The 18026-nt window shown below is 47.2% G+C and overlaps 1 protein-coding gene across 14 annotated transcripts in view; it reads right to left on the bottom strand.

The window, feature by feature from the left end:
- ENOX2 (ecto-NOX disulfide-thiol exchanger 2) overlaps positions 1 to 18026 on the bottom strand; it is a 135529-nt gene that overhangs the window by 14926 nt on the left and 102577 nt on the right. For all 14 annotated transcript variants that reach the window (XR_012160888.2, XR_012160891.1, XR_012160896.2 and 11 more), the window contains 3 exons: positions 14414 to 14528; positions 9488 to 9669; positions 3495 to 3602 (listed from right to left, as the gene is read on the bottom strand). Coding sequence is in view for 4 of the 14 variants with exons in the window: in XM_073360663.1 (XP_073216764.1) it covers positions 3495 to 3602; positions 9488 to 9669; positions 14414 to 14528 (405 nt within the window). In the remaining 10 variants the exon portion in view is untranslated. The remainder of the gene's footprint in view (positions 1 to 3494; positions 3603 to 9487; positions 9670 to 14413; positions 14529 to 18026) is intronic.

Genomic DNA, 18026 nt, shown 5'->3' with positions numbered 1-18026 from the left:
AAGGTTATAATCTTTAGCACAGTTGGTAAAATATTAGCTTTGTTCATTGATCTTTGCAAATAAAGTGCTCAAATTGGAGCAATCTAATTGAGATTCAAATACTTTAACAACCAGAAAGACAATTACTGTATGTAACCCCTGCTCCAGTACATAGCACTAGCTAAAGCACAGGGAGAAGGCGAGTTCTCTTGTCAGGGAGTTATTGACTAGATCTGTGCCATTACAGTCCAACTGGATCTACTGTACTCAGTTAACAGAGTTGTGGGGGGCCTTCACCTCTTGTGAGGATTTGTACACAATGGCTGTCATCCTCCCTCCCAGCACACAACAGACAGTACTCTGAGGAGGCAATGACCAGCCAAGATATACCTCACGAAAACAGCTAGTGCAGAGCACAGGGGGGAGGAGGTGGTTTGGGAGAGGAGCAGAGAGAGAAAGGTGACACTTTATAAAGCCAACAGAAAATCAATCCATTGACTCATAAACAACTCCCACTTCCCCTGCTGGCGATACCCATGTCCCTGAGACCTCAACAGGTGGTCTTAGCAAGCTTGCTGCAACACACAGGAACAGCTAACTGTTAAGGGAGCTCTACTTCTCCCTGGGCCCAGCACTGACAAATGGGTGTGACTACAAGGTGCAGTCAGTAGATGGGAGCAATCAAACAACAGTAGAAATGTACATGTGATGGTAAGAGCTGGCCAAGAGGCTCCTCTACTCACAGCCCAACACAGACACCCCATGCTGAAACGCTCCAGACTTTTGAATCCTCATTAAAGCCAAGTCCCAAATCCTGGCTGCGGGTTCTCTGAGTCTAAGTCACTAACTAGACAATGGTTGCAAAGACATTCCCTGTGGCACTCACAACAGCAGCCATAGTGCAGATGGAGGCCAACTGGGAATCTTGGGAACATGCTGGCCATCCCAGAGCAGGCAGCTCTTTCCAGCTCCCCAAGGAGCTCAATCAGTGCTCATTTTTGGAGCAGCAAACCTTTCTATCTCTCTCTCTCTCTCTCTCTCTCTCTCTCTCTCAACAGGCCAGGACTGGTGCCGGGGATCCAATAAGCCACAGCTAGCAGTTCATGCTGTGGAACCCTTCACAGCCTTTACCTTCTCTTTCCTCTCCCTCCTGTCCTTGTCCTATTGGCTGCCTTTGACATCATCAGCCAGGCTCTTTTCAAAATCTTCTCCCCCTTGGGTTTCCAGGATTTCATCCTCTCCTGACTCTCTAACCTCTCAAGCCCTCAATATCTCAAACAGAAGGTGCTCCTCCCGCCTTCCCCCCGCCTCCCCTCACACACCTTCTTCATGGGGTATCCCACTGTAGACCTTCTCTTCAGCTCCCTCAGAACCTCTCTCCGGGTTATCATCTCTGCAAACTCAGCTTTGGCAAACATTTATATGCTGACACCTCACAGATCTACCTCACTGCTTGGGACCTGTTCCCTCCATCCACACTAACAGCCTGGCTGTTTGACAGCTCCTTAGGGGTATCCAGCCATCTCCAAAACCAAACATGGGTGAAACTGAGCTCCTGATCTTCCCCCAAAGCCTTTCTCCCTCCCCACTTTCTCTATCATGGTGGAGAGTGCCACCATCCCCCGTGTTGCTCAACCCCAAAATTTCAGCTGCTTCTTTGATTCGTCCCTCTCTGTCTCCACACGCACAGCCCACAGCTAAATCTTCTATCTGCACATCTCCAAGACTGGACCCTTCCTCTCTGCCCACATGACCACAACTTCTACCCTAACCCTGATCATCTCTCACCAGGAGTACTGTAAGGTAGCTTCCATTCATCAAGATGCACTTCTCCAAAATTTAGTCCAATTTAGTCTTAAATTCTATCTAAATAGGTGTGGTGTGGACGAGCCCACTAAAAATGGGCCCAGTCCTGTGTAGTGCTGAGTGCCTCAGGATTACGCCCTATTGTTCTTCAACATTATTCCTTCCTCTTTGTCACCTGCCTAGGCTACAGGAATGTATTTGTCCAGGACAGTGCTTCCCAGCCCTTTCTGCTTAGAGTAACATTTCACCCGATGTTCCAGTCCACTACCTCCCATTAACTCTTTCCTGTGAGCCACAGTGAATCTTAGGATGTTCCAACAGTATATTGCAACTGAATGGGAGGTGGGTAACAGCTGTTCATGAGGGACATTACAGAGGCTCATCCTCAAAGAAGTGGGGATGAGTATTGTAACGCTGTCAAGGCTGCTACGCTGTTGGAGCTGCTCAATGCTTCTGTCCTTGGAACTCCGCTGTTAACAGCACTAGCAGAGAGCGCAGCTTGCTAATTCAGCAGACCTCCATGTTACTCATAGGGGAAGACCACAGGCATGGTTGGGTAACAAAGACACTCGGACAGGTTTATTGTCCTCAAGATTCACACAACTTGCACAAGCACATTAACCGGAGTGCCAGATGGCAAGGAGCGGCTCAGTCAGCAGCAGGAGTTTCTGCTGTCCTCTCGGCCACACAAAGGATTAAGGCAAGGTACCCCGACATTTATAGACTAAGCCAAACAACCGGGATAAGCAACTTCTGTACCGCCTTGCATGTTTCATGACATCTGTTTATCATCACTCCTTGTTCCTGATATCTTGGACAAAACATCCCTATTCATTATTCTGTCAAACTACCTTATCTTGTACTAGATTGGGGTATATCTATACTAGCCTTCTAAAATATATTTACATAAATATCTAGTGCCTAGTACACTAACAACAACTTTGCCAAGTCCATGTACCAAACAGTGAACTTGTAAGCATGTACTTTAATACATGGCCTGACTTTAGTTCACAGCCTCTGGTTCAGGCCTCAGATCATACACCCAGTCCAGTGCTCCAGCTCTCTCTCTCTACTACAGATGGTGCCTGGAAACTCTGTCTTCAATGGGAATTCTGTTGGACTAAGGAATGTAAAATTTGGCTCCATGTTTGCTGCATTTTAGGCTCTTATCTGCTTTCCCCTATGAAGATCTATTTGGGAGGGGAAAGGAATTTAGGGAGGGGAAAGGAATTTAGCTTGCTCTTGAAAGTAACAGCTTCCATGCTGACTACTCTCGTTTTCACACAGATTTGGTAGATGAGTCTGCATTTTGCAAAGCATTCTCTTAAGACGTGCCCTTAGAGATTTGTTCCCTTTTACTATGGAAAGCAAAGGTGCACAAAACAACTTTACTTTCATGAAAAGAGGCATGGATGTTTGAATGGCATTGTAAGCACAAGGAAATTCTGCCATGTATATTCATATGGTGGTTCCAGCTCCAAAATATCCACAAAGTCCACACTGATAAATGTGGTAGCAAATCTCTTTAGGAGTCCGCCAGTTGTTCAATCAAAGCAGACCACTGCCACCCAAGCCAGGCTAAGGCCATCTCCTCCATCTGTACCTTGTGCTGCACATAGAGTGAGCTATGATGTCCAATGGCCACAAGCCCAGTAACAGTCTATTACTGAAACGTCATACAGAAGTCTGGAGGCCCAGACGGTACATACCTGCTCCTTCAGTGTTTCTAACAACATTTCCATTTGTATTTTGTCTTCCTTCACTTTTTCTAGCTCGGCTTCTCGTTTTTTGTATTCCTCTTGCAATTTCAGAAGATGCTAGAAGAGAAAAGGTCAATTCAGACCACAGCATGACTTTCACACACCATTGTTTTAAAGAACATGGAATGAGTAACAAGCTCTTAGACAAAGACGTGAGTCAAATTCAGAACATTTTAAAAGTTTCCATCCATAAAAGGAAGAAAAGCTTCCACAAAATCCTATGGCATGTGACAAACTTCTTTGAATATTGCTAGATATAAAAAAAAAAAATGTGGTGGGTTGTTAACATGAGGTAAGCTCAAGAAAATACTCCAAACCAGCACATCCTAGGCTGCGTAGGGTGGTTTGTCCTGTACTTTGTTTTATCCAGACTAACAGAAAAACGCCATGATGACTCTGTTGTTGTGGCATGTTTTTCTAAACAAAAAGTGATGTGTTACTTTTTGTAATGTTACTTTTATATTTCTAGGATATGCATAATGGTGATTTGCAAAATTGCACATAATTCCTAAATGAGCACCTATAAAAATTAAACAAAATAATAAAACTACAAGACTGCATGAAAGAGAAAATGTTCATGCAGAAACTCAGGTTTCAGAGTAGCAGCCGTGTTAGTCTGTATCCGCAAAAAGAAAAAGAGGACCTGTGGCACCTTAGAGACTAACAAATTTGTTAGTCTCTAAGGTGCCACAAGTACTCTTCTTCATGCAGAAACTGCATTTCTCAGGAACACTAGGCAAATGTTCAACCCCTTTTTGTGTAGTTATGTTTTAGGCAAGCTATTTTTCCATGCCTAAAATGGCCCATTTTTTCCCCCATCTGTCCAGTTTCAGAGCATTTTTTTTTCTCCACCACCCACCAATAATTATTATTGAAATAACAACATATTTTGCTACACTTCAGAACAATTATCTACCCATAGCAGTGCTAATTTAGGGCATCTCCAAAGACTAATTTATAATGAGATTGCTTTGTCCGAGTTCCTCCCAGTATCTATACAGTCCCAGAACGTTCTCAGTTCCTCCAGCACAGCTCACTTGGGAGGTTGCAGGAGTTGGGTTAAATTGTGTGCCACGTAAGGGCCTATCCCTGGTTCCTGCAGGCTAGCTGGGTGCTAAGGAGGGCTCCTGCCTCAAGGGCCTGTGGTTGCTTATCCCGTAGCTCTCCTGATCATCTTCCTGCAGAAGCACGTTTTCTCTTCTGCAGCAAATTCTGCCCCCGCAAGCCCTGAAGCAGGAGAGACAGCAGAGGATCAGGCTTTCCCTACAACCAGGAAGGAGAACTGTCGAGATGGGAAGGCAAGGAACAAGCGATCATTAAATGTTAATACTTTTTTAAAGCTCAGGTGCTTTTGTGAACTTTGCTCCTCTGTGACCTTTATCAGTTTAAAAAGGGCTGTGGACTGATCCAGTAACCAGGTAAGGTGAGGGATCTACAAGGTTGCTGGTCCTGGGGTCTTACTTGTGGTGGGCTATTCTGCACAGTTCCTATTGTGAAGCAACTTGGCTGATAGACACTATTGTATTTTACATTAGGATTTTATTTATATAGCACAAACACAAGCCTTGTTAAGCAACATTGCCAACCCTAAGCAGTTAAAATCAAGAGTCAGGCCCTAAAATCATGAGATCTGAAAAAAAAAATTAGGTTTGCCTTCTAGTTACTGGGCCTTTGGGCTACACTTGGATCATATTTTCAAGCTTCTTTTTGCAGCATGAGGGCTAGGAACTACAGCAAGGTGAAATTTTTTGACTGAAACTTGTTTTTGATGAAAAAGGCAGATACAGAGTGACCAAAACACTTCATGCATTTGTGTCACTTGCGGTAAATAGTTTTGGTCAAAACGAAAAAAAAAAAAATTGGAAATGCCAAAATTTTGACATTTCCAAAAGTCTTGTTTTGATTTTTCTGTCCAGATACACAATGGGATTTAGGCCCCAAAACATAGTAGGAGGAGAAAGTGGTGCAGTTAGGGCCCTCACTTGGGATGTGGGATATTGAGTGGAGCTGGGACTGGAAGCTAGGACTTTCCCCACCAGTGAGAGCCCCAACCACTGGACTAGAGTCAGTGTCACACATTCTCTTTCGGGACCAATGACTATCTTATACAAGTGGAACAGCTTCTACATAGGAGAGCCCTATTTCTGAATACCTTATAGCCTGCTGATTAGTCCACTAACATGGTTGCTGGAAGATCTGGGTTTAAGTTCCTGGTCTTAAAAAGGGGATTCAAGTCTGGATCTCCCCCATCCCAGGTGAATGTCCTAACCACAGAACTAAAGATTTTAACAGGGGAGGAGAGGCCTCCTCCTCTTCCTGTGGCAGTTTTTGAACTGACCCTTTCATTTCCTTTGGTTTTCTTAAAAATGTCTGGAGCAAAACATTTCCATTTGTGCTGAATGAAATGATTCCACCAACCCAAAGGAAAAATGTTTCCAGGGTTTCGATTAGCTAAAAATTCTGATAAACTTTGGTTTTGAATTTTTTCAATTTTTGAAAACACTGCCAGCGAATCAAATCAATTATTTGCTCAGCTGAGCTAGAATCTTACTTTTCTGTAAATGAAAGCTTAGTCTCACATAATCATGTGGCCCCAGAAGCTAGGTCTTAAAACCATCCCCCCCACCAAATCTCACAAGACTTGTCCCCAGCTGTGAGCACTGGCAACAGTGTTTAAAAGACTGTGAAGGCTGCTTCAGGGCCAATCCCACCTACCCACAATCTTTAAAATATGGAAATATAAAGCTGAGGGAATAGTGCCTTGCATCCCTTGTCCCTGACGTGCAATGGTGCCAACATCACACTCCAATGTTCCATAAGGCTTTCACCGCTATCCTTAACACATAGCAAACTGCAACACATCCCCCAGTGATATCCAACTCACTCAGAACCTCAGACACTCTTGTTTCAACAGAGTGACCCACTGGTCTCTCATGGACCCCATGAATTTTGGAGGCCAGTCTGCCTGAACTGTGCTGAGGCTGCTGTTAAGATTTACAAGCACTGCTTTGCTGGCATAAGGGAGATTAGAGCTGTAGCTGCAAGGGTCTCATATTCTCTCTCTCTCTCACACACACACAGTCGCTGGGAACATGTTTGCCCCCAGTGCCCTCTCACTGTATTAGAAACCCATAACATTCCATTAACAAAGACAAAACTAGCTTGTAATTCCCACTTTTCCTGCACACCCAAGTTAACAATAAATAGATAGTTTACACCCTGGGGTTACTGAGAGGTTAACCGTAGACCCTACTGGGATAAAGTGGGAATTTTGGTAATATTTTTATCATTCCTGAGCGTGCCTCAGTTTTCCTCTGTGCTTTGCATTGCTATGCACAGAGTGTAAAGAGTTAAAAGATGCTCTTGGGACAGAGCATGGGACATGAGGTGTTGTAACTGTCTAGGGTGGTATGAATGGGTCATTAAAGGACTGGCTGCAACTGACCCAGAGAAATGGAACCCCAATGGCCAGACTGTTCACACTTAGCAACCAAAAACCAAGAGGAAGACACTTTTCCTCCACACCTCAGCAGGGAAGCAGAGCAAAGGTCCCAGATGGAGAACAAAGGGGAAAGGTGTCAGGTGGCTTGTCTCAGAGCCGGCCTTTGCAGAGACTCACATACTAACCTGGGACTGAAAGACAAAGGGACAGAGAAAGAGAGAGAGGAAACCAAGATGCTTCCCTCACCAGCATGACTCAAGGGAGTCTTGGCATTGGCCATCTTGGACTCTGTTTTAACCTTTGCTTCTCTATGCTTATCTATGGACATCCCAATGCTGCACTACGGTTGACTAATAAACTCTACTCTGTTTTGATAGTGCTGCAAATGCTCACTGGGTATGGCTACACTGCAATGTAAGCCCAGGGCTAGTGAAACTCGAGTTAGAGGACCCCGGGTTTGAGAACCTGGGTTTGGTCCTGCTTTGAGCAAGGGATTGGACTAGATGACCTTCTGCAGTCCCTTCCAACTCCGATATTCTATGATTCTGATTCTAACCATGACCTTGAGCATCTACACTGATTGCCAGCCTTAGATCAAGGATTTTCCAACCCAGACCTGAACCCACGGCTCCGGGGTCCACACTACAGTATGCAGATCCAAATCCAATCAACTGTATTCCAGACTGCCTAGCGCCCTCTCAAAATGTGGCTACTCTAGCCCTCTGTTTGAGGTGCAGCATGGGAAAATTTGGCTGTCCACCTGGCACACTACAGGAAGTTTGAACTGCCCACCAAACTCATTCTGCCAAGCCATCGTTTTGGTCTGCAGGCTCCCAACAACTGGAGCCAGCAACATGGAGAAGAGAAGCCATTTGAAAAACTACTTCTCCTTGGGCTTTCACTCCTGTTTCAGGAGGTGGGCAGAGCTTCTGTGAGATGCTGGTGAACTTTCAGCAGAGTTTTCTGACCCACCCAAGGCACCTGACAGAGCTAATGATGGAGCAGGAGAAGGAGGAGACAGACATCACAGACTCAAACTGGCTGATGCTGCTCATGACGCTCGGTAGAACAGCGACATAGACCAGTGCTTCGGGTGCAGGGCCACAAGCACAGACTGGTGGGACCACATTGTCTTGCAAACCTGGAACAACCAGCAATGGATCCAGAACTTTCACATGAAGAAAGCTATGTTGCGGTTTAAAGACAAGACAGGACAAAGCTTTAAGCAAGCGAGCAAGCTGGTTTGTTAACGGGCTTCTGACTGTTAACTTTTTTTTTTTTTTTTTTGCGCATTACATATTCCGACCGCAATAGGCATTAACAAAGGAAATAATATGACTTTGATTAATATTCTTATTTACCAGCCTCTATCTACTACAGTTCTTGTTCTCAGGCCTTGAGCCCAATCCAAGGAAGCTTCCCATGGTTTATGTCCTCTGGGCGACTTCCCATGGTCCATGTCTTTGGACGGAGCAGTGTGTGCACTGCTCCTACACAACACTCAGGGTGCGCCCTGAATGTTTCCAGGTGCATGAACTCTACATGAACCCTTCAAAGCTACATTTCTGGAGCTCTGGGAGCAGCTTGCCCCAACTCTCCAGCATAAAGACACATGCATGAGAGCATCCATGCTGGTGCAGAAGCGAGTTACTGTAACCATCTGGAAGCTGGCTATCCCAGACTGCTACAGGTCCATTGCCAGCAAGTTTGGTGTTGGAATGCCGACTGTGCGTAAAGTGGTGGCAGAGGTTTCTGAGGCAATCAGGCATGCGGTTTATCCCAGAGTGGCTGCATCTATAGTGCTTCAGGCTCAAACCCTCCACTCTTGTAGGGTCCTAGGCCCTCGGGTCTGAGCCCGAATCTTGACAGATTTGTGTGTAAGATGGAAGAAGGGCTTGGGCTCAATCCTAAGACTGTGCCAAGGCTTACACTACAGTGTAGGCATACCCACTGAGAGCACTGTGGCCTGAAGAGGTACTGTACAAGTCTCCCACAGGAGTCTGCCTTGGCTGGATTCACTGTAAGAAGCCACAGACAGAAACAGGGATCACGGGTGACCGAAGGTCCAGTTTTGGAGTCTTGGGGGTCACAGGTGTGGAACTGTGTGAACCTTGGGGGTTCGGAGAATCAAAGCTGTCACTCCCAAGGGACTGGTTACAGGCTGGGGCAAAGACCAGACCCTGCGGATCCCTAACACCTACATTTCGGACATAGCTGTAGGATGCATTAATGTGTACATAACAGAACTAGACTTCCAGGTGATTGTCATCAGTTCATATCCACCCAGGAGTTCTATTGTTTTTGTAACCTTGAGAATGGCAGAAAGTTGCTTTCATCTGAATATAAAAACTTCCAAGATATTAGCTGTTGCTCCAGCTGAAAAAAAGGAAAATGGCTTTTTGAGCGTGTTGCTATTGCTCCCATTTTAGAGCCATGGAGAGAAGCTGAGACCACTTTGCACTCGTAGCAAGGTCATGACAATAGGAAAGAGTAGCCTTACCTGCTGCATTCCCTGCAAAGCTTGCTGGAGGAGTTTTAACTGCTGCTCTCTAGTTGTGTCTTCATCTCTGTTCACTTTACCCTGCTCTTGCTTTAACAACTCCACCTCATTCCTGTAGGCATCCAGCTGCCAGCGCAAACTGTCGTTTTCCTCCTTTAGGGCCTCTGCCTGGGACATCAGTGCTAGGAGAATGACGAACACAGGGAACAAACATTAAAAAAACAAATAAAAGGAGAGCAATGTCGGTCTTGTGAGTAAGAGTCCTGCATTCAGTTCCTGGCTCTGCCCCAAAGCATGACCTTGGGCCAGTCATGTAGGCCCAGATCCTGAAAGGTATTTTGGTGCCTAACTCCCATTGAAATCAATGGAGATCTGGTGCCTAACTCCCTCAGAGGATCTGGGCCTCAGACCCCATCTGTAAAATGGGGATAACACAATTTACTTCCTCCCAACTTTTGTCTGCCATGTCTATTTAGACTGTAAGATCTTTGGGGCTGGGCTGTTTGTCAATATGCATCTGTGTGGTTCCTGGAATAATGGACCCTGATATCAATGGAAGCTTCTAGGTACAACTGTCTTACAAGTAATGTTACTATCTGTTATTAAGGCTGCCTGACACTTCCATTACAAGACCCTGTTTTCAGTTGCATAGAATTTTGCCAAACTTCAACCATCTGAGCTGAAATTTTCCATGCCAGGCGCCTGCCCCAGGCTGAAATCTTTTCCCCCCTGCCAAAGCAGTTCAGTGGTTTCTGACAAGGCTGAGGGAAAATATGTTGTTTTGCTAACGTTAAAAAGTTCTAGTGACTTCAAACAACATTCAGACAACTCTAGCACCCCACACTTTGGAGCAAGTACTAGAAATCTACTGACAGGTGACCTTTGTATCAAGGATGTGCATTTTGTCATCTCCACGAAAATCTGCCCAAATTTGGCCAAGTTACAAGACTTTGAGAGACAGCAGTTTGCACATGCTCAGTAAAAACATCTTAGATTTTAACAGCTAATGTCTCCAAAGAGTCTGGCCATACTGGGCACGCTCTATCCTGCAGCTGAGCAGGCAGTTACAGCTCTGGACTACTGTGGAGTGGCCCCGAGCAGGGCATCAGAACTGAGAGAAGGTAGATTCTCTTTCCTGTGCTCTTAGCGACCCCTCCCACCCCCACTCCAAGCCCCATAGGGCCCAGACAGTGTGGAGGAGAAAGATGCGTGATTTGAATTCTGGGGGTGGGGGGAGAGGGACTAAATTGGGAGAAAAAAACAATGGGTGGTGGTGGTGGAGAGATAGGAACTGGAGGCTGGCAGGAGAGAGGGAAACTCAAGCTGGGAGTTGAGGAGGAGGAGACTGGGACTGGCTGGACGAGGAGACTGGGAATGAGAATCAGTAGGAGGGAGGTGAGGGGTGTTGGGAGACAGATCTGATGAAGAACCAAGATACAGGGGGAGAATTGGGACTGGCTGGACAAGGAGAATGGAGACAAGGAGTTGGGGACTTGAGGAGGTGACAGGAAATGACTGGGCCAGGAGACTGGGACTGAAAGTGGAGGGGGAAACTGGTACATGGAATCCAGAGAGGAGGAGACTAGGATCTACTGGCTAAGAAAACTGGATCTGGGATGAAGAACCAGGAGTGGGGAAAAGGGACTGGGACAGGTTGGAGGGGAAGGGACAGAAGGGTCTGTGCCCAGTAGCATGCACTCCCCTCCGGATATCCATCATCCCTGAGTCTCACCAGTCCTCTGCTGTCAGCAAACAGCTGTGAACCCCAATGGCAAAGTGCCCCATCCCCTCTGCGGCTGGCACACACAGAGGATGACAATCTACTACTGCTATCCATTCCTCCATTAGCTCAAGCAGCAGAGATCTGTGTGACCTTAATCACTCTGTTCCCTATCTGCACAATGGTAATCATATTACCCCCTCATCTCAGGGTGTTGTGAAAATAAATTCACAAATATTTGACGCATTCAGATATCATATCAATGAACAACATGAGGAAATTAATAATTCTGTCTTCAGAGCAGGATTTGAGCAACGGGCAGTAAATAAAGCATAGGCCACACACTGAACAATGAGGACAAAACAAAATAGTGAATAGCTGTTAATTCAGTAAGCACCTGTGCACTGAACGAGGCAGGGATCCTGTGGAAAAAATTGTGAGCATGTAATTGAGATGTATCATAATGTATAAGCACGGAGAGGGGCCAGTGAATGGCTTGCATGGGCAATTTTCAGTCTGGCATTTTTGAATGTTTGGTATTGCAACCTTAATAATGTCCTTCTAAAATCATGTGTGTGTGTAATATAATAATAACAGATATGTGTAAAGGTGTATTTAGGGGACTATATCTCAGGACTACACTTGGTCCAGTGGCTCCAGATTTGGTTCACTGACTCTACCCTGCACCCCCACAAGGCACCCTAAATATCAAGGCAATCTGATTAACTGTATAGAGTTTAGAGCACTTAGAACTACCAATCCTTAAACTGAAAGCGGGTCTTAACCTTTACGATAGCAAAGCTCTTGCTCAGCTATAATTCTTACTGGGATCCAAATTAAGTGCATCAGCTCAAGAAAGGACATGGCATCCCTGTGGACAGCTCAATGGAGACCTCTGCTCAGTGTGCTGCTGCAGTCAAAAGAGCAAACAGGATGTTAGGATGCATAAGGAATGGAGAGGTGAATAATACCAGGGGCAGCATTAGAGGAGGGCTTGCGGGGGCTATAGCCACCCCAATATTTACCTTAGCCCCCCTATAATAGGCGCCCCCCAGCACAAAGGTCAAACGTAGATACTTCTCTGCTGCTGCTGACAGCAGCGCTGCCTTCAGAGGTGGGCACCCGCCCAGAGCTGCTGCTCTCCGGCCATCCAGCTTTGAAGGCAGTGCCAGCAGCAGCGTAGAAGTAAGCCTAAGTGGGGGCGGGGGTGCCCAACAGCAGCCCCCGGCCTGTGTCCCTGCCCATTGGGGTGCACCGCCCAGAGCAGGTAGAGAGTCCGGGACTCCCCACAGTGCCCAGACTGACCCGCTCTGGCCAAGGCTCCTGGGCCCCACCCCATGTGGTTGCTGCTCCCCGAGGGTTCTGCCAGCCCCAGAGCTGGGTCCCCCCACCCAGGAGGCTTTTACGCGCTGTGAGCAGTCAAAGGGCGGTGGGGAGCTGAGGAGCAGCCGCAGCCCCAGGGCCCCAAGCAGCAGCAGGAGAAGGAGATGGAAGTGCCACAGTCTCCTGCACCATGTCACCAGCCAGCGCAGCGGCCACCCTGCACTGCCCCGCTCTGGCTTCTGGCCTCCAACCTGGGGGTCTTGGGGGAAGAAGGTGGGGGTGGCACTTAACTGAGGAGGAGCAGGGGTGGGACCATGGAGAGGGCTGGGGCTTGTGGTGAGGAGGGAGCAGCCTCCCCCGCAATTTTCTGTCTAGCCCCCACCAGGAAGAGGCTGGTGCCACCCCTGAATAATACAGAAGATATTCTAAGACCATTATGTAAATTGGTCAGCCTACTGGTCACCCTGTCTCAGAAAAGATATCACAGAACTAGAAGGGGTTCAGAGGAGGGCAGCAAGTATGATCAAGGTCCTGGAAAAACTCTTGTACGAGAGATTGAAAAGGCTGGGAGACAAATAAGCAGGGACATGACAAAACTATAGAAATAATGAATGGTTTAGAGAAGGGAGATTGGGAACTTGTATTCTTCCTGCCTCATAACACAAGAATATGACACTCAAAAGGTGGCAAATTCAAAACTGAGAAAAAGAAATACCTTTTAACACAAAGTGTGATTCACCTGTGGAACTCACTGCAACAGGGTGTCATTGAGGACAAAACTTTAGCAAGATTCGAAGAGGAATTGGAAATTTGTGTCACCAACAAGAATATCCAGAGTTATAATAGTTAATACACCTTTACCCCAACATAACGCAATCAGATATAACATAAATTCGGATATAACACGGTAAAGCATTTTCCCTCCTCCCCCCTCCCTCCCAGGCTTGCGCGGCAAACCTTGGAGGGAGAGGGGGGGAGAAGCGGAGTGGCAGCGGCGCACTCAGGGGAGGCGGCGAAGGCAGAGCAGAGGTGAGCTGGGGGGGCGGGGAGCTGCCGGTGGGTGCTCTGCACTCACCAATTTTTATATTGAGTTGGTGCCTATGGTGGCAGCGTGTCTGGCTCCAACACGCTGCTCTGAGGCCGGAAATAGCCGGGCCAGGGGATTGGATAAGGGGCAGAGGGTCTCGGGGGACAGTGAGCAGGTGGGGTTGGATGGGTCGCGGTTTCTGAGGGGTCAGTCAGGGGGCGGGAAGTTGGTGGGGGTAGGATAGGGGGCGGGGCCAAGCTGTTTGGGGAGGCACAGCCCTCCCTACATGGCCCTCCATTGCAAGTTCAATATAACGCAGTTTCACATATAACGCGGTAAGATTTTTTGTCTCCTGAGAACCACGTTATATCAGGGTAGAGGTGTATTAACAAACATTTTGAGTGGCTATAAAACCTCCTGCTTCAGGGTTTAAGCCAGTCTCTGACTATTAGGGATTAGGATGAGAGCCTGATGGGGAGGAGGATTACCCCACATCTGCTTCTGCAAGGTTCTTACACCTCCTTCTGAAGCAGCTGGTGCTAGCCACTGTTGGAGATGAGAAACTGGGCTAAACGGACCTTGGCTTTGATGCAGTCTGGCAGTTCCTCTGTTCCTATTCTCCAGGAATCTGAAGCACATTAGCCCAGGGATAACCAAAGCCCAGAGTCCAATATTCCTGAGATTTTTGGCGTCTAAATCACAATTATAGAAAACTGCAGTAGAAGCTCCACTGTTCAGACTAGGTAATTGGCTCAGTTCCACAGCTAGGAACCTATCATTCGGGGCTCCCCAAGGAATTCACACAGTCCAGACACAACATGCAGATATATTTATCATCCATAGCAAATGTTTGTACCTGATTCTTCTGTTTCTTTCGTCTCTGAGGGATCTTCTATCTCATCGTCAGACATTTCCATTTCCTCCTCTCTTCGAATACCCATGAGTTCATCATTATGAATGTTGCGGATTTCCTAAGGTTTAAACAGAAGATCTTTCAATGTAAGGTTACAAGCCACTCGTTTGTTTTAAAAGAGTCTGCAAGGAACAGACCCAGTGCTACCAGAAAAGAGCATGTGAGGAGTACTTCACTGCCCCAAACACATAGCAGCAAAGACCATTCACATTGTAAAACACTCCTAGCATAAAATATTCCACCCACTTCCCCAGCACACTCACCCAGCACTGCCCTCTACCTGAATTGTTGCCCTCACCCAGTGTTTCCCCAACATGCACCTTGCTCAGCACTGCCCCACCTTGTCCCTCCCCTATTACCCTTGCTCAGCCCTGCCCTGCCCCTCCCCCCGCACTGCCCTGCCATGCCATACATCCTCTTCACAACTGCCCAGGTTGTAAAGCAGGTCTATGAAGTGGTTTAGTGCCAGTTCTTTCGGTGCTGCAAGCTGGGAGAAGCCTCTTCTCTGGTTTTGTATTGTACTGTACTGCTAAGGAGCTGAGAGGTAGCCAGGAATCAGATTTGAGCCATCACCTGTATGAGCTGCTGATGTCCAGCTGCTCACAGGAGGAAATGGTGAATCACTCAAGGGGGTCGTATTTTCACCCCTGCTCCACCAACGTGAAGCTGGAGCAATGGAGCCACGAACCATTACTACAGCTCCATTGAGGATTCAGCGGACGGCGGGACCACTGTGTCCATTCAGCCTTTCCCAATTGTGGAAGGTACCAAAGCCTCCTGACAGCCACACAGCCAAATGATACCCAGGAGATATGACAATGGTGCCTAAAGCTGGCAAGTCAGAATACAGCCAGCTCTTCGCTCACTGCATGGGAGGTTTCATACAAATGACCCACAAGCGTGAATGTTTTACACCTATGCTAACCTCTTACTGCAGCCTCTTTAGTCCACAGCCAAGGGAGGCCCTTTGTACCTGCACAATGATGCAGGGGGGAAGCCTGTTTGCAGAGAGAGTTGGGGCAGCTGTGAGTACATGAGGGAGGTGGGGACACATTCCCACATGTACTCTGGGCCATGCTGCTCCGATTTCTGTACATTATCCTTTTTAGCATGCTCCCATTCTGTCTCCTGTGCCTGAAATGCCCTCCCTGGGCCTGTGCACCATGCAGCCTTCCTGTTCCTCTATCAAACCCTCCCTCCCTCCTTTCCACTCTCTGTCAGGAACTTGTCCTCAGATTTTGGAGCTAAAAGGGGAAGGAAGATTTTGGAGCTAAAAGGGAAAGGAAGCACGATGGCACAACCAGGCTCCAAATAGGACTGTGTGCCAACCGGCCTCCGCCTCGCCCTTGCCTGGCCTCACCTCTGCTCTCATCATGTGATGTCAGAGCCAGCCTAGCCTGCAGCTCCTCAGGGCAGGGCCATAGGCCTGACTGTCTTTGGCCTTGTACTGATTTGCACCTGTACTGGGGCAGAATGGTAGCGGTTCACTCCCACTTTGCACAGGAGTAAACGTCTGCCTGCGCCATGTGCAAGACAGTGGAGAAGCCAGTCCAGCAGCTTCATTAGAACATAAGAACGGCCAAACTGGAACAGACTAAAAGTCCATCTAGCCCAGTATCCTGTCTTCTGACAATTCCAGGTGCCCCAGAGGAAATGAATAGAACAGGTAATCACCAAGTGATCATTCCCCTGTCGCCCATTCCCAGCTTCTGACATTCTCTCTGAAAAGTGTCATTCACACCCAGGGTTCTGTCATAGGGCACAATATCAATACAGGAACCACACAGGAAGAGAGATGGGTAAATGTGTTCAGGTGTTAGGATGCCAAAGTTACTTACCAGAGTCCATCAGAGGTTGCAAAGTGCCCCTCCTAATGCCAACTTACCAGAAAGAGCTTTGCTAAGATTGAGTGTCCCATAAATAATGACTGTAGAGAAGGCAGAGAAGTCTCATTTACTAAGCAAAACAAGAGGCAACCTTACCACAAGAGCCTGGAGCCAATAAGCGTTCTCTCTACTCATGTTTGGCTACCCATGAAAAGAGCAGCCAAGCCGTGGGAAACAGAAACATTCTCAGATTGGTGCAAAGGGGAAGCCATAGGAAAGGTACCATGAAAAGGACAGGAATGAATGTTGACCCTGCTAGTCAGTCAGAGATGACAGTGCAATGAAGTTCAGGAGCCAGAGCTGGCTAGGCTACAAACAAGGGCCTCTGTCAAGCATTTGATCCAATGGTACATGTGACGGGGAACAGGAATCAGCAGGGAAATCTTCCCAAATGCATTAATTCACACTCTTTAATACCTAACATTCTTGATGGCCTTGAAGCCAGAGAGGCGCAGAGGAGCCAGCATAGCCCAGGGTGCATAGCAAGCTCTGGGACAGGGCTGGCCAGCTCCCAAAATGGGAGCTCTGGAGGATGGAGCCGGAGAGACTGTAGGGTGCAGGTACTTAAGAGAGACCTTATGCAAGGGAAGATGCTTGGCAGCTAGGTAGCTACCCTGGCCTACAAAGTTCCCCCATTTGCCAGCATGTATTGATTCCTTCAGTAGTTGTACTCAGCAGCAGCATTTAGCAGTTCTGGGCACCAGCAGGCCCTCATAGGCGAATTACTGAATAGGGCCTATTCCTGATCCCAGCCATTGCAATGACTCCCAAAATATACACAAAATCACCAAGCCACCTCTCAGATCCTCACGAAAGCTCATGCTCAAATAAATTGGTTAGTCTCTAAGGTGCCACAAGTACTCCTTTTCTTTTTGCGAATACAGACTAACACGGCTGTTCCTCTGAAACCTGTCACACTACACTGTAACCTGTCTGTTGAGCTCAACTGAAAGCAGGACCTAACTCTGTAGCACTCTGGTGCTATGGCAGCTTTATTTAGAGTAACTAAATCCAGGATGAATAATACACAAAAAATACAGCAGCCCCTCTTATTGAATGTAACATCAAAACTAATTTGTTTTATGCTCTTGCTGCACTGGAATAACCTACCTTGGGACCTGGTGGATTCTCCATCACTGGAAGGCATTAATACAAGTCCGGCTTTCTAAGAGAGCTACTATAGCTCTGTGAGCCAGGGAGTCCCTCAATGCCCACGGACAGAGAAAACACCATAATATAACTCACATCAGGCCTGACACAATCATTGCCCCAATACCCCATTGTCATAATCTGTGTCTAAAGAGTATTATGTGAGGTATCATATGCCAACTGGTAACATGCCGTTCATTGATATTACTGAGTGATCTATGTGAGGGCAGCATGTAATAAATTATAGATGTGTGATTCCAGTGAGAGGGACTGGACACTGCAAGGGAGACGGTTTTGAGGAGACGTAGGACTGAAGAAGCTATTGGTGTCACCCTGCAAAGAGTAGCCTGGCTGGTGGAAGTCATGGTGAAGCCATTGTTCTGTGAACAGGTTGCTGGTGTCAGGGCTCTGAACCAAAGCAGCACAGCACAAAAGCACCCAGAGATACAGGGCAGCGGCGACAACTCCTTATTGGCCTGGGTGAAACCCCATAATGTCATAGGCTCACGCAGAAGTTATGG

The sequence above is a fragment of the Lepidochelys kempii genome, chromosome 9 (genome assembly GCF_965140285.1).
Source record: "Lepidochelys kempii isolate rLepKem1 chromosome 9, rLepKem1.hap1, whole genome shotgun sequence".
Taxonomy (NCBI): Eukaryota; Metazoa; Chordata; order Testudines; family Cheloniidae; genus Lepidochelys; species Lepidochelys kempii.
The sequence above is the reverse complement of the archived record's forward strand: the minus strand, read 5'-3'. Positions and strand labels throughout refer to the sequence as shown.